The sequence below is a fragment of the Nicrophorus vespilloides genome, unplaced genomic scaffold, assembly GCF_001412225.1.
Source record: "Nicrophorus vespilloides isolate i.1.1-1 unplaced genomic scaffold, Nicve_v1.0, whole genome shotgun sequence".
NCBI classification, from domain to species: domain Eukaryota; kingdom Metazoa; phylum Arthropoda; class Insecta; order Coleoptera; family Silphidae; genus Nicrophorus; species Nicrophorus vespilloides.
The window spans coordinates 34,279-58,460 of record NW_017100015.1 but is presented as its reverse complement, the minus strand read 5'-3'; the positions used below and the strand labels follow the sequence as shown (position 1 = coordinate 58,460).

The following is a 24,182-nucleotide window of genomic DNA, read 5'->3' as shown; positions in this document are numbered from 1 at the left end:
TTGAAAGTTATTTGTGTCTATCATAATTATATCATTAAAGCATCATCAATAACTTATATCTAATAAGAAACTCTGATATTTACTTGCACTAAATAATTATGTATAATTTACTAATTTCCAATTAAATACAGAATTAAATTGGTTGTTTGAACTACATAATTTGTTTATGTTAACGAAGATCTGCAGAATGTTAACAAGTTAAAAAATGTAAAGTCAATTTGCATTCCAATTTACTAATTTCTAATTAAATACTGAGATCAAATCAGTATTCAAACTACATAATTGTTGGAAAATTAGTTTCGATAACAATGATTGTATAATTTGAGGCATGTTAACAAGTTAGAAATTTAAAGAAAATCAATGTAAATTTTAAATTGCAAATATGTGTATTTATAGATAAACGCAGTGCAATGCAGAAACAATGCGGCGATGAAATAAATGCTATCGAGATGTGTGAAGCGGCTATTTGGATCTTTTGAAATGAAAGTATGCCAAGTATTTTGCAGATCCTATTTATTCTTATATGAACAAGCGCGGTTTCTCTCGCTCGAATCGATTCCGAATGCCAATACTCTTCAACGTTGTTTCATATCATCATCCTCAATAACACTATAATTGAGCATTTATTTGCATTTTCTTCCACTACAGTTTTCAATAATTCTATAATTGGTTTCTTGTTACTTTTAATTATAACCAATAAAAAAATTGCTGGTTTTCAATAATTTTTGACAGTTCATTGAAAACTGTCAAATAAAAAGTGACATAAGCAGATATAACCTTCGCATTAAAAGAAAAATGATGTAATTGAATGTAGCGTGTTCGGATTATCTAAGGAGGAAGCAATTGGCTACATAATTATCTGTTTATTAACATACAAAGAATTGCATGAATATTTTTAATTGTTCTCAAGAAATCATATGTAATAGATTTTCTAGAAATGATTTCAGTAAAGTAAATATAAATTGTAACAGAAAAAAAAACAAATTCTGGGTGGTCCATCACCAAAATAAGCACCTTCATTAATCTTTGTATCAGGTAGAAGTTGTAAATACGTCAAGTTGTCTTTTAAAATTGGGGTCTTTTATGGTTCTAACAATGATTTTGAATGGTCAACCGGAAATCCGTCTGGTAAAGTGAATTGTCTCATAAAAACAAAATCTAGGTGTAGTCTGAAACTCTTTATATGTACTACTTAAGAGAAGATTGAAATCAGCAAAAACATATCTAATTGCGTTCCTCGAAGTAATATATATATATATAAAAATTGGGTTTGTTTCGTAAGATCGGTGGCAGATATGAGCAGAGAAATTCGTTCTTTGTAAATGAAAGTAAAGGAATTTCAAGTGTTTACTTCTTTTGTTTTCATTCACTGACGGACGTGTAAAATGAGCGGCTCTCACGATCATTTAACCAGTTCTCTTCTGTCACTTTGACACTTGCTTTTTATTTTTAAAATGAAATATGTATATTCATTTAATTAATTTTTTGTACGTTTACTTCCTATTGAATCTAAATAAGCAACGTTGGAAATAGCAATGAAAATTTTAGTAGTTTTTATAATGCGTTGCGTAATTAGGTAAAGTTCCGTATACTCAATTGTTGACCCAAAGAAAATTCCTCTATGAATTCGCGGAAAATAAGAAATTTCCATTTGAGAAGTGGTTTTCCGTTTTTGTTTTTGTTGTTGTTGTTTTCGAAGTTCCAATGACTGATTTCCATCCTGCAGCTCCCACGGTCATTATAATAGATTCACATGTTATTTATTCCATTGTTGCTATGACATTTTTGTTTCGTTTAAGCGAATCGAAATTACACATATGTTGCCATAGAAACCAAGCCAAATCTGTATGAAATCTAGAAAGTAATAATAATTTAACTTAATATATGTTTTTGTATTTCGTTTTAATTATCATCATTTTGCATTTTGTTTAATTTAGTGTCTAAATCAGGATTTATTCGGTATATAAATGGAGCGAGAAATTCGCCAAGTGTTTGTTTATCATTCATCTCAGCGACGTCTTCGAGGTGACACACAAATCCACTTATTTTTGTATTCGAGCACGGAAAGATAAAATACATTAGCACATACTTTTTTTAATTTACAGTCAAATTTGTCTTTGTAATAAATAACGTAGCAAAAACGTTCTAAATTGTTGAGAAATGAAAATAAAGGGAAATTACTTATATGAAATCTGTCATTCAATTAAGAAAATAGTACTAATCACCTATTTGTTGCATAACTTTTTTCAATACAACTTTGACACAACGTGACAGCTGTCATTTTGCATAACTATATTTAACTAGAATCTCACAAATTAATTTGTTAATATATAAAAATCACCCATTCGTTGCTTAACTTTCATAAAACAAAGAACCAAAATAAATTATACCATAAATTCCTAATTGTAGATACAATATTAAAACAACTTTGACACAACGTGACAGCTGTCATTTCGCATAACTACATATAAAACAGCAATATCTAATAATTAAATGGTTTAACTTGAAACTCACAAATTCATTCGTTAATATATAAAAATCACCCATTCGTTGCTTAACTTTCATAAAAAAAAATAACCAAAATAAATTATAGCATAAATTCATAACTGTAAAAACAATATTAATACAACTTTGACACAACGTGACAGATGTCATTTCGCACAACTACATATAAAACAACATTATCTAATCATTGAGTGGTTTAACTTGAATCTCACAAATTCATTTGTTAATATATAAATATCACCCATTCGTTGCTTAACTTTCATAAAAAAAATAACTAAAATAAATGGTACCATAAATTGCTAACTGTAGATACAATATTAAAACAACTTTGACATAACGTGACAGATGACATTTCGCATAACTACATATAAAACAGCAATATCTAATTTAGTGCTTTAAGTGCTTTAACTTGAATCTCACAAATTCATTCGTTAATATATAAAAATCACCCATTCGTTGCTTAACTTTTATATAAAATAATAACCAAAATAAATTATACTATAAATTCCTAACTGCAGATACAACATTAATCAACACAAGAGTATTTACGTAATTTGCATTCATGAATTTCATTTTGCAAGGTCTCCTCTGGGCGTTCGAAACATTTTGCATGTTTCATTTTTTTTTCTTTTTGTCCGCCCTCGTTTCATGTTGATCCATTGTTTCTTAAATCACCGACTATAATCAGTAAGCCATGCTTCATTTGCAATTTCAATTGTTTAAAAAAATGAACGTGGAGCAGAGGCGAGAGATGGAATTAACAAAAACAAAATGAAAATAAAGAAAACGAACAAGTTGATGTACTGTGAAATTAGAACTAAAGCAGAAATATTCGGAAATATTGATACTTTTATCTTTCCGGTGCTTTAATTTTTATGAAGTAATAAAAATATCGCTTTATGGCGAATACTTTTTGAGTTGTAAGCAAAAATGTAAAGACACTGTTTTTTCGTAGCTTAAAAAAATATTTCTTCAATGAATTACGTTTTAATGACAGATGATACAAGTAAATTAGAATATAGTTTTCAAAGAGTAAATATTTAGCTTTAATTTGATTGCTCAAAAATGAAATTATTGCACATAGTTTTCGAGATGTATGCTAAAATGTAGACACTGTTTTTTTCGAAGCTTAAAAAAACGTTACTTCAAGTTTGACAATGAATTACGTCTTAATGATAAAAGATACAACTATACTAGAATATAGATTTCAAAGAGTAAATATTTAGCTTCAATTTCATTGCTCAAAACTGAAATGGTCGCACATAGTTTTTGAGATATAAGCGAAATGTAAAGACACTGCTTTTGCGAAACTTCACAAAAAAAAGTTTCTTCAAGTTTGACAGTGATTTAAGGCTAAATGACAAAAGATACAACTATACCAGAATATATATTGCAAAGAGTAAATATTTAGATTTCATTTGGTTGCTCAAAAATGAATTTGTCGTTATCGTGAAATGTATGCTAAAATGTAAAGACATTGCTTTTTCGAAGCTTGTTTCGAATTAATGTTTGTTCAAGTTTGAGATTAAATTACGTCTAAATGATAAAAAATAAGTAAAAACCAGAATACACTTTTCAAAAAGTAAATATTTTACTTTAATTTGGTTACTCAGTAATGAATTTATCGTGCATACTTTTAAAGAAATAAGCGAAAATGTAAACAAACATTAGTTTCTTCGAAGATTATAAAAACATTTCTTCAAGTTTAACAGTAAATTACATCTAAATGATATCAGATACAACTATACCAGTATACAGGTTTGAAAGAGTTAATATTTAGCTTTAATTTGGTTGCCGAATTTAGCGCGAATACTTTTCGAGAAAAAGCAAAAATGTAAAGACTTAAAAGCTTAAAAAACGTTTCTTTCAGTTTGACAGTAAATTACGTCTAAATGATTGAAATTGGGAATTGATTTTGCAAATGAAAGAAAAAAACGAATGAAATTAATTCCCACACTTTTCCCTCTGCATTAAATTTCTCGCCTCGCCCTGCGTTATTCTTCGTTTAGTTTCACCTTGGAATTATATAATTATGCAATTTCTTTCTGATCCTAACCGCATTATTAAAGTTATCAATATAGGCAGCATGTAGGGACAAACAGCTAGTTTGTACCATTAACGACCAGACAACGGTTCTTTCCACTGAAAAAGGTATATTATTATGATTGTTACATGAGAGGAAAAAAACGTATGTAAATTATTCGCACACGACTGTTTCGGATCTGCGTTCCAACGCATAGCACAACGCAGCACCAAAAGTCATGTATTTTACTTAGCGGTAAATTACGTATTTGATAGTATTTATTTTTATGGGCATCAAAGCCTTTTAATACAATAATAACGCGCCACACGATTGGAATTAATTGAGTACATTTTGGACTCAATTTGTTCATGTATTTCGTTTAATGATTTTCAATGGGAATAAATGAAATGAATTTCTTTGAAAATCATCAAATGCACAGCTCATCCGGATTATTCATGATGGTGTGAATGAAGGAAGAGATAAGACATCGTGAGAATCCCGTCCAAGTTGCATGCAAAAGTCCACATGGAAAAAGAATTGCATTACGTTCTGGTGGTGTGGAGAGTGAAGAGAAAAATCATTCGGTGATACAATCTTTTTAATTGTTCTATCCAGCATAATAAATTGCTGTTTTTTGCTTCTTCTGATATTTGTTAGCTGTAATTACGCATTCCTGAATCGTCGGCGTGGTTTCCCTGAATGTGTGTGTTGTTGGATAGGCGTAATTACCTCGTCTAGTCTAGACGTTGCAATAATATACAAATGTAAGATCATCATCATTAAACGAACGCGAACCCTTTTAATGCTATTTAAACGAATCACAATTAGATTTCGAGTTGCTCTTTAATCTAATCGCTGCGTTCGCTAATAGATTCATTTAAGTGGTTCATTTACATCCTCTCTTTCAGTTTTCTTTGTCTCTTACAACATTAATTTTTAACTTTAGCAATCAGTTTATCTAATATGTATTATCAAATTAACGTTTGACAATTTCTCTTTTTATTGAAACTTTCATATGCATCTTTTGGAACAATTTTATTTATTATAGTTGTTGAGAAAATCAGTAAATTGTGAATTTTTGTTGTTAATTTTTATTTCTTCATTTTTGAACGCGAATAGCAGCTAAATTGATGATACTACAGCAATAATCAAATACATACACATTACCCAAATAACCAACAATCATATGTATCTATTAGATCTTTTCTATCTATTGTAGTTTCTGAGAAAATTACTAAAATGTGAAGACACTGCTTTTTCGAGCGTTCATTTTTCATTACTTATAGTTTGAATGGATATTATAACCAAATGGACGATATCACAGCAATTGTTAAATACACGTTGCATTCTCCAAATATCTACCTTTCATAAGCATCTATTAGATCTATTCTATCTATTATACTTTTTGAGAAAATTACTAAAATATGAAGACACTGCTTTTTGGAGCGTTCATTTTTCATTGCTTATATTATGAATGGATATTATAACCAAATGGATAAAAAACTGCAATTATTAAATACACGTTGCATTCTCCAAATATCTACCTTTCATAAGCATTTTTGGATTTAATCTAACTATTATACTTTTCGAGAAAATTACTAAAATGTGAAGACACTGCTTTTTCGAGCGTTCATTTTTCATTACTTATATTTTAAATGGATATTATAACCAAATGGATGAAATCACAGCAAATATTAAATACACGTTGCATTCTCCAAATATATACCTTTCATAACCATCTTTTGGATTTAATCTAACTATTATACTTTTCGAGAAAATTACTAAAATGTGAAGACACTGCTTTTTCGAGTGTTCATTTTTCATTACTTATATTTTAAATGGATATTATAACCAAATGAATGAAATCACAGCAATTATTAAATACACGTTGCATTCTCCAAATATCTACCTTTCATAAGCATCTTTTGGATCTATTCTATCTATTATACTTTTTGAGAAAATTACTAAAATATGAAGACGTTGCTGTTTCGAGCGTTCATTTTTCATTACTTATATTTTGAGTAGATATTATAACCAAATAGATGAAATCACAGCAATTATTAAATACACGTTCTATTCTCCAAGTATCTACCTTTCATAAGCATCTTTTGATTCCATTCTATCTATTATAGTTTTTGAGAAAATCACTAAAATGTGAAGACACTGCTTTTTTGAGTGTTCATTTTTCATTGCTTCTTTTGAAACAATGGAAATGGATAAAACCATAGCATTGCCTTTCCCAAATATCCAAGTCTCATATGCTATCCTATCTGGGTCTATCGAAATCTATCGAAATCCCGACATTTGAAATACCGACATGGTCTAAATCCCGACATTTGAAATCTCTGCGGAATTTTTATAATGATTATTTAAAAAATATTCATTTCTTTGAAAATTTTGAGAAATAGTTAATTACTTATTATATAAGTTTTAATTTAAGCACAGAGATCTTATAATGACGTAAGATCAACACTAAATAGTAAACTAGCTATGTTTATTTTTAAAACTAAGTTATAACACTCAATTAATTTCTTTTTTTATTTTATATAGACTAAAAACAAACGAATTTAAATAATGAGCGTTATTACATACTACGTGTATATAAAAAGAACATCGATATTCTATTGTTTAGAGTAAAACCTGTGTTTTATGGAAACCTTGTTTTATACCTACAGTAAATTAAAACTAATTAGTTAATTAACACTTAGACTCAGCAAGATTTACACAAAATAATATTTGTGAAATAAGTAAAACACAAAAAAAAGGGAAAAAGTGATAAAATTTGATACTGTCCGGATTTCAATTGTCGGGAAATTAGATTGTCGGGATTTTGATCAGAACCGATCCTATCTATTATATAGTTATATAGTCTTTGATAAAATCAATAAACTGTGAGTGTCTTCACTATTACTATTTAGTAATATGTAGATGTTATGCACGATATAATTTACTAATCTTTCTATTAAGCCATTATATGTGCGATTTGCGATTTATCGAATAGAAATGCGAATTTGATGGAGTGCTTTAGGCGCAAATTGATACGACGGGCAAATTGTTTACGGACGAGAGTTATTCAGCGCGCAAAGTGTAATTTCGCAAGTGCAATGGTCCGTGTGGGCGTTCCAGAGGAACGCAGTGCACTGGAAACGAGGACATAACTATACCATTATCATTCTTTATGATTGTTGTTGTTTTTTTTTTTGCCGGATGATGATGGTTCACTTGTTTACCTGCATTACTCCGATCCGATTACCATCCGCATTTTTGCATGCGAATAGTTTTCCATCCAAACAATTGCTTCGTAAGCGAATATGCATTATTACCTGATTAACTACAATCCAGTTTGAAATAAACTAAGTTTTTAAAGAAATTAGTATAATCCTTTTTTATCTACATAAATGATCTGGTTTTTTTCTTTGTCTTTTATACAGTCAAATTTTTTTTAATGCTCCTCGATTAGTCGGGTTTCAAAACGGTGCCGATCGAAATCCCAACAGCAACAAAATCTAGACAGTATCTTTTATTATTTGATAGACTTATTCATAATATATTATAACAATAAGAAATAATATAAAATACAATTAATTATTAACTATTACTATTTATTATTAAAAACAATAAATCCATTTTTATTTAGAAAATTTCTTATTGCTGTAATTTCATCTATTTGGTTATAATATCCACTCAAAATATAAGTAATGAAAAATGAACGCTCGAAACAGCAAAGTCTTCAAATTTTAGTAATTTTCTCAAAAAGTATAATAGATAGAATCGATCCAATAGATGCTTATAAAAGGTAGATATTTGGAGAATGCAACGTGTATTTAATAATTACTGTGGTTTCATCCATTTGGTTATAATATCCATTCAAAATATAAGCAATGAAAAATGAACGCTCGAAAAAGCAGTGTCTTCACATTTTAGTAATTTTCTCAAAAAGTATAATAGATAGAATAGATCCAAAAGATGCTTATAAAAGGTAGATATTTGGAGAATACAACGTGTATTTAATAATTGCTGTGATTTCATCTATTTGGTTATAATATCCACTCAAAATATAAGCATTTTTATTTAGAATATTTCTTATTGTTAAGGTTTGTTATGAGTTAGTCTATATCAAATAATAAAAGATACTGTCTAGATTTTGATACTGTCGGGATTATGTGTTGTGTCCAACCATTAACTTTGGGTACCATTGAGGACAGAATAGACAAATCCCACGGAAGGTAGTGACCGTTTGCAACGTTTCTTTGTATTTTCAACTAATAACCAAACTACAGGATAGACAGATCCCACGGAAAACAGTAACCTGAAGCGGAGCATCTTCTCAAAACCGTGCCTTACTCCTTAAACTCCCACCCCGTCCGTATTAATAAGAATTAACTTTGTAAGTACAATAAGTATTTAGAAGTAGTCTCAGTAAAACCTTTAAAGATGCACATAGTCTTATAAGAATCTTAATATGATGAGCATAGTCTCAGATGAATCTTAAATCGACCAAGTAACAAATATAGTTATGTAAAACCAAACGAATTTCATTAAATTCCCAACAACTGAGACTCCACAACAGACAACACCAGACTATATTCCACTGTGTCCAGAATTCCATCCCTGGGACATAACATATGATATTGTCGGGATTTCGATATAGATCCGTTCCAAATAGTCCGGAATATTGAAGAAACCGATTACCCGTACTATTCGAGGTATTTCAGTATTATTTTTAATAAATGATAATAATATTTTTTGCAACAAACTTAATACAAACTAACAGATTTAAAAAAGGACTACAGAAATAATTCCATCACAGTGATTTTGATGAGATTTTTACTCTCCGGATTATGATTGTCGGGATTTCAGTTGTCGGGAAATTTTTCACAAAATTCTCAACAACCACAATGTTTTTGACTAAGAATTTTAAACTTTTTTAATCTATCAACATATTTGTATATATTTATCAAATTAATTAAGAAACAAGATCACCATTTTTTATAGTATCATCAGTAAAGATTGCTTAACTTATTATTTTAACACAGTATATCAGAAAACTCAATACAAAGTTTAATTAATTTCAAAGTTTAATTTGTTTCAGTTGAATATATGTATTTGGTTTTGCTTTCAAAAATATCCATCTCCACAAAAAAAATGCTGTAATTTGTCTAGTTTTAAGACTTTTCAGTCTATTAAAATATTTTCATATTGCAACAAACTTAATACAAACTAAGAGAATTAAAAAAGGACTACTGAAATAATTCCATCACAGTGATTTTGATGAGATTTTTACTCTCCCGATTATGATTGTCGGGATTTCAGTTGTCGGGAAATTCGATTGTCTGTCGATTGACCATAGGTCTTTCTGACCCATTATTTATATTAATACTAAAAAAATCCAATTTTTATTTGCATTCACCATCAAATATTAAACGATTTAACGACTCTATAAAAAGAAAAAGCGTTCCATAACAGTTCGTCGACACCATTCAAATCCGTTTAATTTGATTTGAAGAAAACAGTCATGAAATTGTAGTGTTTCGTAACGAATTTCCGTTTTCATTTAATTCCCATCGATATGCGTATTGTTTTATTCCATCGGAATTTTGTACAACAACAAATTATGTCTCATATTGCGAATGCACAGAGGAAGAAAAAACCTGACCTTCACGCGATAATCATCATCAACAACATCTCAACAATAAATGCGGCGTTTGTTATTGTTGTTCTTGCATTTAGTGCGAGTGACGGCGTTCGAGAAATATGCGAGAAACAAAAATAAATATATTGTTTGTTGAAATATTTGCTGCATTTTAAAGATTCCGATCGGTTTCGTAATGAAACGATTTTCCTTGTTTTTTTTTCTTTCTGTATTTTGTTGCGTTCCCATTAGATAACGAACGTTTGCAAACCGACCGTGTTTTCAATTTTAGTCAAGGTGCATATTTATTTGCAATGCATGACTTCACCTCCTCGCATTACATAAAACATTTGGCGTGCACTGCGCACACAGCACTCGCTGATTAATGTTTCGCTAAATTCGAATACGTAATTGTAAAAAAAAACGTTTTTTCTTCACAAAATTCTCAACAACCACAATTTTTTGACTAAGAATTTTAAACTTTTTTAATCTATCAACATATTTGTATATATTTATCAAATTAATTATGAAACAAGATCACCATTTTTAATAGTTTCATCAGTAAAGATTGCTTAACTTATTATTTTAACACATTACATCAGAAAACTCAATACAAAGTTTAAGTAATCACAATATTTGTTTGTTTTAATAAATTGGAACAAAACGGTGCAAAACTCGTTTCAGTTGAATATATGTATTTGGTTTAGGAGGTTTTGCTTTCCAAAATATCCATCGACCACAAAAAAAATTCTGCAATTTGTCTAGTTTTAAGATTTTCAGTCTATTAAAACATTTTCATATTTTGTTTTATCAATTTAATTAAGAAACAAGATCACCACTTTAATAGAATCATTAGTAAACATTGCTTAACTTTCGTTTCTACATTACCTCACGAAACTCAACACAATGTTCCACTAAATTCAAAAAGAACAGTACAAAACTCGATTTAGGTAAATATATTGCATTTGTTAGAAGATTTCGCTTATTCATCGACCACAAAAACGTCTGAATGTGTCTAGTTTTTGAAAATTTTCAGTCCTTAAAGAAATGGAATCTTAATACATTTGTTAAAAATAAATCAATTATAAGAATAAATTTAAAATTAAATAAGAAAAATTAATGATAAAATGGATTATAAAATAAGATGTTTTTTTTATTTGTATAATGTAATTAATGAAAATTTAGGAAAAAAAATGGGACCTTGAAGTCGTGATGTAATAAAGGAATCTAGATTGTAGAAGATATGCCTTCTAGATTCGTACGATAAATCCAATGAGATTCAGCTTAGGCTACGTGAAATCGTGATCAACATAACTATGTGGAGTGGAAGCAACTGTCGTGAGTTTCACAAGCACATTTCATTCGACAAGAATTTGCACAGTATTGTTGTTTTTATTCTATTTTATTTGTATATTCGTCATTTAAATGATTTGCACACGGACATGCAAATTGCCTTATTTAATTTTATTATTTTTATGGTTTTTATGCAATTTGTTTACAAAAATGAAGATATTAAAATTGTATTATGCCAAAAATGTTGAAATATGAAACTTTCATTTAATCTGAACATATTTCTTAATTCACTACAATTTAGTGTACTTATAATATTATGTTATTATGAAATATACATTTAATTCCATTCAAATTTAAATTAAATAGTATTGGATCAAGAATAAAGTATTTTCTGTTTTCTTTTACTATAAAAAAAACTCTTTTTATTGTATACAAAGAATGAACTTTAATCAATTATATAATTTCCAATTTGTTCAATGACCTTTTGTCATCTTTCTGGTAACTTCATGGTTTATGACTCATGGAACTTCAGCAAAAAAACTGAAGCAAGTACGACTTTAGGTCATCTCATTTAGTGAAGGTTTTAACCATTGAAAGTTTTGCAAACTTCGAAATGAATGGTAATCTGATGGTACAAGGTCAAGGTTATATGGGAGATACAACATTACTTCCCAAAAAAGCTCCAATATTTTTTCACGAGTTACCAAAGATGTGTCAATTCAGGCTATTTCTCTTTGATTGTTTCCTCCAGTTTCATTACTAGTTGATAGTAAACATGTGAATCGATCGTTTAGTTCCTAGGATTCAGCTCAAAATACACAACACCTTTGTAATCCCACCTAATTGATAGCATGATCTATTATGATGCAATTTGATATGATTTGTGTTGGTTTATCAAACTTGTATTATGATCGTTTTCGATTAATGTAGACGATCCATTTTTCATTACTACTGTTGAATTGTTTAAAAAAAGTGACAATTTTGAGATTGATATTACAAATATTGATTCATTGTGTTAAGCGAATATTTTTCAATTCACACAAATATCGAAATTCTTAACGATCTGTAGTCTCTTGTATGAAGATCAAATTCAATTATGGCTTTGATTTGGTAATCACAAACTTCAATAAGTTTACCAGAAAGTTGGTCAACTATGAGTGAAAAATTTCCAAAACGAATGTTTTTAAACCAATTCTGTTAACACGGGCATTCTGTTAAACAATAAATTTCATATCTCTTTGTGAGCCTCAAAAGCTTTCTTGCCTTTAAGGAAATTTAAAAAAAAACGTAAAATGTGTGGAATTCGTTTGTTAAAATTGATACTAAAGTAACAGCTGAAAAACAATATTACGTCTAAAAAGAAGCTTAAACTGACATTTTTCAAATCATAAAAGTTAAAAACTATAAAATCAAACATATTTATGATTGCCAATCCATTATTAACAATATATATGCTTCATTTTTTTTATAATTACAAGAAAAATAACAATAAAAACATCAATGTAATGAAAATATTGAAAATTGAAAAGTGTATGTATGAATGGAATCCGAAGAGGTTATCGATCCTCGAGTGACTCCTTATTAACACGATCTCAAAGTGAATTAATATGCGCCAACGTTGTGAATACATTACGAAGCGATGATTCCTCGATCCGCGTAGAAATGCAGATGAGGAATCACTGATCTAGCCAACACCTAAGATTACATTTTTATCGCGTTAAAAATAGATTGTTGTGCAACGACGAAACTCATTTGCGCAGTACATAAGTACCATAGATACTGAAACAAATGAAATGGTTACTACAACAAAGATAGTTAACTTTTGTACGAACAAAAAGAAAAACAAGAAGGCTGATGAATGAGCGAAGATTGATGGACGTCGGACTTGCATTATTTTACGCCAATTTGAAACGGAAAATGCAAATGTAAATTCTGCAACCTTGGACAACGCGCCGCGTTTTTTTTTTCTTTTTCCCTTTTTTAAAAACACGGTTGAAACAAATACGTTTCCATTTGTTCGCATAACATTAATTGCGTTTCTCTTTGCGGTTTACACTTTGGAATATATAAATAATAAATTAATTTCGATTACATAAAATAAATCAGGGTGAAAATATTATTACTCCTTCGCTTTTTAAATTTTACTAAGTCAAGAAAATTTGTAGAATTTTTGTTCGAACTTTCGTTTTCGTGCACTTTAATTTCTCTTTGTTGTTAGTGACCAATAACACTTTAAAAGTGCATTTACACATTATGTGACATATTTCTTCGTGTTCGTGACAGAAATTTGAACCGAATTTTTTTATTTGTCCGAACGAAAACAAACGTCGGATATATCGAGAAGCGTGTCCGATGCGAGCAGTGAATAACAAACGATCTCATATTATTATGTTCACTTTCACAGAAGTTGAGGCATATGTATATAGAAAAAAATACTCGTGATGATATGCGGCGAGAGGTGAGGAGGGAAAATTATGATTTCCGTTTCGCGATTTGAACGGCGAGAGAGAGAGAGAGAGAAAAAAATGACATTCTAGTGAACGCAATGCCACTGCGATCGAAGAAAGGAAAACTACTTAATTATTGTCAATTATAAAAGTAAACTGGAAGAAATATATTTAATAATAATAATAATAACGCGTGATGAAATATGAGTGAATTAAAGCGATTGGAAGAGAGAAACGTAAAAGTAGATTGTGTATAATTTCTTCTGCATTGGTAAGAATGAGAATGAGATGAAGAAGCAGACGCGCGCGGTTGAGGAACATTCATTGGTCGCCCCACTGCCTTACTTTAGACTGGTTTCGATAATTACGCGAAAGAAGAGAAAAGAGACGAAATTGCTGACCAAAAAACTACGCGCGATTCCTGCAGGAAGCGTCTTTAACATTTTTAATTAAAATTTCTTCGTTTCTTTTGTGTGTATCACAGAAAGCATGCATTATTGATCGGATCTTTTATACATTTATTGATTGGACTAAATATTTATTAACCAACCGTTCTCGGATATGGCTAAATCTATCCATTAACATTACTTTACTTAATTCGATGCTGCAGCTGCGGTTTTTATACGCTTCCTGCACTCGTCTGCAGCTTGTCAGATTTCTTTCTTGCTATCTTAACTTATGTAGATTAGGATTAAGAGAATTGGGATAATATTTGTGATGTAATAGGTTTGCATCTAATATGAAAAAGAACATCTCCACATATTTAAATTTATTTCTTGACAAATTACCTATTTTTTTGAAATAATCTATCTATTACATACATCTTTTCTATTCTTTTTAAGCACGTTTCAGCAACTTTAACACTTAAGTACTATGGATGGGTGAAAGTGACCCAACTCATATTTGTTTTATATTCGCATTCTATTGTAGAAGGTTGATCTTCTAGTATATTCTAGTATTTTCTTTTTAGTTGAAGCAAATCAGAAATACTTATTTTACTTTATTACTTTATATACTATACTGTATATCGGGTCAAAGTGACCCGTCTATAGCAAATACGTTCTTGAAATATCATCAATATATAGATTTGAAAGTGGAATTAGTTTGGTTTCATTATATATCAAATATCGTTGGTGTTAAGAGTAAAGTTATGAATCCTCATCATTAGCAAAGAAAAATCCTAGATATTCTTTGATAAGTAGATCGTGCGTTGTGTGAACATGCAACCAAAAGATTCCCCAAATTCCAAGCAAGAGCAACATGAAAACAGCAACATTTTGTGAAATATGCAAAAGACCAATTTGTTCTACTTGCTCAAAAAAATAATGTATAAACTGTTTTGAGCAATAAAATCAGATTTAAATGATGTTAAATTCATTAAATAATAAGAATTAATCTATGTTTGTTGAAATAATTTGTTCTATTTTCTTAATATTTAAAAAACGGGTCATTTTGACTCGTACTTGGCAGTATTTGTGTTTTATTTATTTGTTCGTAGTATTTAAGTTTGTTTCTCTGATTCATTTTCATGTGTCCAAATTTTCTTAAAATGTAAATAAGCATTATTAATAGCATCTTCACGTTTAATAAAAAAAAAACTGAGAATAATTTAGGACTATTACGTAATAATTTATGTATTAAATGAGGCATAAAATAAAAATGAATAGTCTTCGTGTAGATTATGACGTAGACTTTAAATGTGTTTGCATGTTATTATGTTTATCTTTAGAGATAAAGAACTAAGATCAACAACAGATTAGAAAAAAGAGTACACACTAATATTTGCACTCCTTAAGTTCATGTAGTAGAAAAAAAATTCCACACTTGTTATAAGATGAAAAAAAAAAGTATACATACTATAAGTCTTAAAGTTTACGTTCTTTAAAGTTTAAAGACTTAACTTAATATATAAATTGATGAATTTTGTATTTGTTGATGATTTAAGTGTGTTTGTACTATCTTTCATAATAATATTAAAAAAAACTAAATTGTTGGAATTATAATTTACTTAATTTGAGTATGTTGGTAAGACTTTTGTTTCAATTCTAATTACTTCTATGCTTAATGATCTGTTGCGACGTTTAAGCCATTTAGCACATCCGACTGTCTTTTACTTAGGAACTTTCATTTCGGTAGACGTTCTTCATTTTACAATCATCTTCTCAACGATGTCAGCAACCTCATTTTAGAACATTTCATTAAAGAAGAAAAAAAATAATTATTTGTAAATTAATTAAGTTTTTAAGATAAATGTTATTCTAATATATACTTATTAAATTAAACTAATTTATTAGTTCGCATGAATGGAGGACAAAACGTTATCATTTATGAAATTGTATGTGCACTTTTTCATGTAATATTCGCTAATTGTTTTATACTTTTTTTTAGTTTATGTCACAAATTATCAATTTAGATAGTTCATGTTGTATGATTGTGAAATTTGAAGCGATATAACCTCATTTTGAAAAAAATGGCGGCAAAATGAAATGGTAACGCTTCTTTTATGACACCCTAATTATTATTTATTAGTAATGAATGGGTTTGTTTTTTTTGCTATAATTCTAACGCGTATAAATGTGCTATTATTGTGAGGTGAGATGTTGTGATGCGAGCAAAAAAGGAAGGTCCGAGCAGCGATAAATGTGAAATGTTAATGGTTCGCAGCTTCTTCCCAGCCGTATTTATGTCATGTTGTGAAGCGAATAAGTTAGGAGCGAGCAATAAATCCGCGATATATCACCTGCGAATGAAATAGGAGGTGGAAAGAAGAAAAAAAAATGGTGCATGGTAAATATGAAATGAAGGAATGCGTCGATTCTCTCTCTGTTGTCCTCAAGATCTCCGCATATCTCCGTCTCTACAAGAGTATTTCATTTCCATTTGCTTGCTCGTTGCTCGCTCGCTTACCGCAAAGCGTTTTCGTCTATAAACCCAGAAAATGCGAACTTTCTAAAATACCTGTTTTACAATGCAATTCATAAAAGCCTGCAGTAAGTAAGATTAAGTTTACATTGGAAGGAGGTCGCATTTTAACCGAAGATAATTCATTTGGATCTCAGTGTGTGTGTGCATTTATGCAATCGACAAAGACGGAACGAAGAGGTTGAAGAAGAAGAATAAAAGGAAGGAGGAAACATCCTCCGGTATGCGACAACGCGCCGATTTCCCTCAAAGAGTAATAAACCTCTTATGCAACGACATATATTCAAATGCGCGCGCGATCTACGCGGAATCGATTATTGCATAAAGGATGCCAATCAGTCCCATTAATATTTTCATCGCGCAATTTGCGCATTGTGCATTCTTCAATCAATCTGACGGCCTTTTACCATTTATTCTTATATTCATCACTCTCTTGGTTTTGTAATTTTTTTTTACTTCTTTCGAACCGTTCGAATAATTCCGTTTGCTTATGCTAATCTCCAGGAATTCTTGACCGCATCAGAACCTTCTTCTAATCCTATTAATAATGTATTAGAACACTCTTTTTTTGTACGATCTCAGCTCAAGAAACGTCTTCTTTCTTTCATCATTTATCAACATTCGAATAACTCAATTACCGAGGTCGTGAACTCGTCTGCACATACAGTTAACTTTAATTTTGTTAGACAAAAACACTCCATTCATCAGACAAATTTTCACCTAATTTCAAGTTATTTTTATTCAATTTCAATAGTTGTAATCATGTAAATAATAAATTGTCACTTTTTTATGTTTGTGAAAACGCAATTAGTAAATTAAATAATTTAACACGTATGAAGTAATTGCTCCAAATATTATCAATAAAATAGAAATTATTAGTCAGTAATTTCATTTATTTAAATTCACTTAATTTATAAATTGGTTACACATTGTTTGAAACCGGACTAATCGAGGTCTTTATAATAGCACAAACAGAGAATTTATTAATAATTTTTTTAAATTTTCAATTCTTCCATCCATATTGTTTATAATTTATGTTACCACACGCAGTTTGTTCTTTCTCAATAAACTGAATTGATTATCTGCGATTCGCGAAGTTTTCCTGTTATCCTTAAGATTTTAGTGTTCATAGCAACGAAAGAGCATCCTTGATAACCTTCAAAAAGGCGTGTCTAACAACAAAAGTCAATGTCAATATTCGATGACAGCTGTAAGGAATAACTGTCAAAGCATTTCACATGCAATAAAACAAACTAAATAAATATTATTTAAACTGAATATTGAATATTTGTAGCAATTTCAATTCTCAAAACGGAGTCCAAAAGTAAGTGAAAACTATCCAAATTTCATACTGAAAATTAAAACTTATATATTTTTTTAATTCTAAAAACATGACAAAAGTTTGTCAAAATTTCGAGTCACAAAATTTACAACAAACTTGAAACTGTTTTATTTACAAATCATTAGAAAATTTGTCACAATTTGCACTTGCAAAATAAGTGTAGATTTTATTAAATATTTGAATATTTCTTGAGAATAATTTATACCAAAACCTCATATTAATTCATATTAAAAATTAACTGTTACATTATGAAAATTTATTCTGTAATGAAAATATTTGTTGAGAATCTTTTATGTCATTTACAATCAAAAAGAAATTAAGAAAATAGTTTAAAGAATATGTTTTAAAATCCCAAGCAAAAAAGCGTTTAGAGTATAGGAATTCTTTGACAATCATTTACAACATAAACAGTCTTCATATTTAACATTGAAATTGTTATATTTTTTAAGGAGAAATTAAGAAACAGGTGAAAATTCGTTTCAAAGAGCAGTCACGTAATGCTAAACGATTCTATGGAACAAAGATACAGAAACTGTTTTCAAATCACAGCGAAAAGGGCGTTTCGGGTTTAGGAATTTTCTAAGAATGCAAGTTAATAGCCTTCCCAAAAAAAAGGAGAAGGAAAAGTAAAAAAAATATAATGGTGGGTAATTTAAAAATGATTTACAAAATCTCACGTATTTATCCTATACATTTTTCAATACACGAAAAATAATTGTATAAAAATTGTTACAATCATCATTTTAGTAATAGCATTAAACTTTTACTTTAGATATGTAATAAGTTTTTTTTTGATTATTTCTCTCTTTTTTCTCTACTAATTTTCTTTTATTAATTCAATAATAATCACAATAAGTATGAGAAATAGTAACAAAAAAAAAACATATAAACTAATTTGTAATCATGATTCATATAAAAACTGACTGTAATAGTGAAAAAAAAAACAGTATAAAGTTTAATTATTTAATGTTAAATATTTAGACTTTGAGCATTAACAAATATAAATGTAATGATGTTGTACAATTTAAATAAATTATAATGATTTGCAGGCCAAATGCATATATTTTAATGTATAACCGTCCAATTAATTCCAATTTATCACTTGCTATATAATAGCGATGATTATTCAAACATTCATATTCATTAAAAAAATTATATAACTAAATTCGTTAAGAATTATTGCATCCTTCCAATAGATTTCATTTATATTTGAGTTAAAAACATAAACATGTTAATAAATTAGATTTTCTAAGTTAAATCCATTTAAATTTTCTAAATATTTTAATTCATTTATATTAGGTCTACAAGAAAGTCCAAATAAAACTTTTTTGTATTTGTTTTGTTCAATAACCTTTTGTCATCCTTCTGAACACTTCATAATTCCTCTCTTAGTAAACTTCTAGTCCTTAAAAGAAAAAAATTGAAGGAAGTTTGATTTTAGGTCAATATAATTACAGAAAGTTTTATCAATCAAAGAGTTTTGAAAACTTCGAATCAAATGGTAATCTGATGGTACTAGGTCAAGAGTATATGAGGCGTCACTTCTCAACCATGCTCCAGTATTTTAGTTTCTTAAATTCAGTTCAAAATATATACAACAATTTTGTGATCTCACCAATTTGATAGTATAATGTGGTTTGTTCTGCTTTTTCACGCTTGTATCATGATCGTTTTCGATTGATGTTATTGAATTACAACAAGGTCAGATTGCAAAAAGTAGAGGATCCTCTAAATTTGACAACTTTTCAAAAGTAATATTTACAAACGAGTTTTTAATAAAATTTAAATATTGTTTATGATTAATTGATTATTGCGGTATTTAGTTATGGTAATATTATTAAACAGTTGTAATATTGTTCATATTAATGTAGTCTTTTGATTAATTGTATAGCAGTATTGTTTTATTCTTAATGGTTTATTTTTAAGTTTTGAATAATAATTTTGCTTTTGATTTATTATTATAAATTAATCGTTTAAACCAGTGGTTTCCAAATTTTATGTTACTTATTGGTGCGTCAAAAAATTGAAATGATTATTTGCGATTCACGAAATTTTTCCGTTATCCTTAACTTCTTGAAATTCTAGTGTTTACTTTAATACTTACAACAGTTCTCAACATGTTAAATGTTGATGAGTGAAAATCAACGGAAAAGCGTGTCCAAAAACAAAGGTCAATGTCAATAGTCCATGACAGCTGTAACAATCTTTGAAACCAATGGTTTCCAAATTTTATGCCTTAATAAATTGAATTGATTATCAACGATTCACGAAGTTTTTGCGTTATCCTTAAGTCCTTGAGTTTTTAGTGTTTACTTTAATACTTTCAGCAGTTCTCAACATGTTAACTGTTAACAACTATGGTAGCGTTCATAGCAACAAAAGAGCAACCATTAATGAGTGAAAAACGACGGAAAGGCTTGTCCAAAAACAAAGGTCAATGTCACTAGTCAATGACAGCTGTAATAATCTTTGAAACCAGTGGTTTCCAAATTTTATGCCTTAATAAATCGAATTTATTATCTACGATTCACAAAGTTTTTGTGTTATCCTTAAGTCCTTGAGATTTTAGTGTTTACTTTAATACTTTCAGCAGTTCTCAACATGTTAATTGTTAACAACTATGGTAACGTTCATGGCAACGAAAGGGCAACCGTTAATGAGTGAAAAACAACGGAAAGGCGTGTCGAAAAACAAACGTCAATGTCAACAGTCAATGACAGCTGAAGAAATAACTAAGAGTTTCACACCAAATTATAGTATATAATATAAAAATGTTGTCCAAATATGAAAATTCACTTAATTATTAATTAAATTTACGTAATAAAATATGTAAATATTTCAAATTTCTTAAGTATAATTTATACCAACTATATAAACTGAATATTTGCGAAAATAAGTTGAAACTATTAAAATTTAAGGTAATATTGTTAAAAAGTTGTAATATAGTTCATATTAATGTAGTCTTTTGATTAATTATGTAGCAGTATTGTTTTATTCTTTTTTAAGTTTTGATTGATAATTTTTGTTTTGATTTATTATCATAATTTAATCGTTTAATCCAGTGGTTTCCAAACTTTATGTTACTTATTCGTGACCCAAAATTCCAATTTTTTGAAAATTAGTTTTCTAATAGTTTTCGCGCTCTTGCAGTTTGGAAACCGCTGATTTAAGCACGTAACTTTTGCTTCTGTTTTGCATTGAGAAAAACACAGTTCTGCGCACTTTTTCATTGAGTATTTTCATTAAGTAATTGTGATTAGATTAATAAGACTTACCCCTTTTATTGTAAATGTACTTCCTCCAGAGGAAGAATATGATGAGGGCGAGGGCGGCTCCGATGAGGAGCGTCAAAATAACACTCAACGCGATGGATCCGGACCCATAGCAGACGGCCTCCTCTTGTTGCCCCATGGAAAGATGCACGTTGCACAACAAGATCACAAGAAAACAAACCAGAAACCGCGGCACGTTAAATCCCGTCATTTCAGTGGGAAGGCGGCCAGAAACCGGAAGTCATCCAGAGAAGGTCCGAATCGATGATGTGAGACTGGATTTTTTTTTTGTTTCTTTTCTCTCTCTTTATTTCTTTCCTGCGAAATTTTTGCATACCATTAAAAAAAACAAGGAATATTTGGGCGCACCCATAATTGATTCTAATGACTCCGAGCGAACGGTTCAAAATGCAAATTCCGCAACAATAATAATAAGTAAATAGTAAACTTTAAAGATGTTTGAATTTGTTTTACTTTAAGAAATTATAAATTTATTTATTAATGATCGACTTACAATTTGAATGATGAATTTTTTGAGTTGCTTCTTGATATATTTCCCAAAAAACAAAAAAGTATTTCCGTCCTTCCTTTTAGATGCGTAGTTTTTTTGAAACGATGATCACAAACTGTTTGTTTCGAATTATTTGTATCGAAACGCGCACCAACACTTTCGTCGCGACTCTCAGAGAGTGAAAAAAAATAAACTAATTGTTGCTCGAGTTTGGTTTGAAGTTGTAGTTAATTATTGAACGCGTTTGCGTGCGTGCGTTTCTGTAACGCGAAGAAACAGCAGCAGCAGCAAAGAACTTTTTGCATTTGACGACGATTTCGAATTGAACGTGAGTAGAGTGTTTGTGTGTGTGTTTGTATGAGTCTCGGTTGGCTTGTGTTGTCTTGCATACAGGTGAACAAGTTCTGGCGCTGTAAACTTGCCGAGATTTGATGGCAGGTGTATGGGGAAATGCTGTCGGCTACATGAACTTAACTTCGATGACCGACTATAACCGAAACCCGACATGCAACCGACACACACACACGCGCGCGCTCGAGCAGGGCTCTCTGGATTTTTACGCTGAACACGTTTTTCTACTGCCGTCCTTTCTCTCTCTCACTCTGTCTCTCATTGCACCACAAACATTGACCACAGATTTCCATTAATTTTTCATAATTCCCCATAAACAATGAAAGCAATAAACAAAAGCAATTAAATTGAACAAAAAAAAATCTTGAAACAATCGATGAATTTTACATATCAATTGATTTAATTGAATAATCGACAATATTTATTAATAAGTAACATAATATTATTCATTAAGCCACAAACATTGTCCAAATATTTCCATTACTTTTTCATATTTCTCCATAATCAAGATACAAAAAAGAATGTGCAAAAGCACTACAATTGAAAAGAAATCCTGAAATAATCGATGAGGTTTACATGTATATTAGTCAACAAAGAAATTGAACTTGTTATTTTTTTTATAAACAACAGAAAAAAAGAATCAAAAATATTGTAATTACTTCCATTTATTGAATCAAATAATTGACAGTATTTAAATATTGATATATAAAATTACTATTAAAGATTAACAGAATATTATTTATTAAACTACGAACATTGTCCACAGATTAAGTGAACCTTTAATAATTAATATTATACTGAATGAAGAAAGAAAACTTGTTATTTTTTATTCTTAACTCTAAGAATAAAAAATATTGATTTTCTTTAATTTTTCATAATCAATACAAAAGAAATACAATAGTGCTACAATTAAAAACAAATTTCCACAATTAATTGAATTTCACAATTTTTTGATGATTCCCATTAATCTCTGAAAATCAACAACAAAAGAACAGAAATTTTCTGAAATAGTTCCATAAATAGAAGGAAGAAACATGAATTATAGTAATTACTTTTAATAGATTATATCAAATTAAATATTTAAATCAATAAGTAAAACACTATTCAAAATCAGCATAATTTTTATCATGGATTAGAGATTTTCTTTATTTTTTCATAATTTTCCATAAACAAACAAAAGCAATTAAATTAAAAACGAAAATTCCTGTAACAATCGATGAGTTTTACATATATTTGAATCTGTTAATAAAACGCTTACATAAACATATAATAATTAACATAATTCTATTAATTAAGAAACAGAAGGAAGAAACATAAATTATTGTAATTACCATTATTTTATTCATTGATTTTCTTTATTTTTTTTTATAATATTCCATAATCAATACAAAAAAAAACTACAAAAGTGCTACAATTAAAAAGAAATTTCCAGAGATAATGAATAAGTTTTCGATATATTTAAGTCTATAAATAAAATTATTCTAATTAGTTTAAGGCATATAATTAAATAATTAACAATTCTTAAATAAATTATAAAATTATTGTTAAATGTATAAATAAAACACTTACACGTATCAGTTGTAATTAAAATAATACTGAAATTAGTTTAAGACATTGAAGACAATTGAAAAATGTATTTTTCTTTTAATTGTTAAGTTTATAAATAAAACACTTGCATAAATTATCCATAATTAACAGGATGTCAAGGATCGTCCGATTACAGTAAATACTGCAAAGTCATTGAGAATTAGTTTAAGATTAATCGACCAAAACTTTGTTTTTTATTTTCTAACATTGCTTAGCCAATAAGTAATAATACAAATCAAAGGATAATAAATTATAATTAATTGAATGAAGTTTCCAAAGAATTAATTAATAATTGCA

The 24,182-nt window shown here is 29.0% G+C and overlaps 1 protein-coding gene across 1 annotated transcript in view; it reads right to left on the bottom strand.

Annotated features, from left to right (window-relative positions):
- LOC108566635 overlaps positions 1-22,424 on the bottom strand; it is a 28,386-nt gene extending 5,962 nt beyond the window's left edge. Inside the window, exons 1-2 of the mRNA XM_017926624.1 lie at positions 21,951-22,424; positions 21,440-21,754 (exon numbers count right to left, since the gene is read on the bottom strand). Of these exons, the coding sequence (XP_017782113.1) occupies positions 21,440-21,647 (208 nt within the window). The 5' untranslated portion in view covers positions 21,648-21,754; positions 21,951-22,424. The remainder of the gene's footprint in view (positions 1-21,439; positions 21,755-21,950) is intronic.
- Between the last annotated feature and the right edge of the window lie 1,758 nt (positions 22,425-24,182).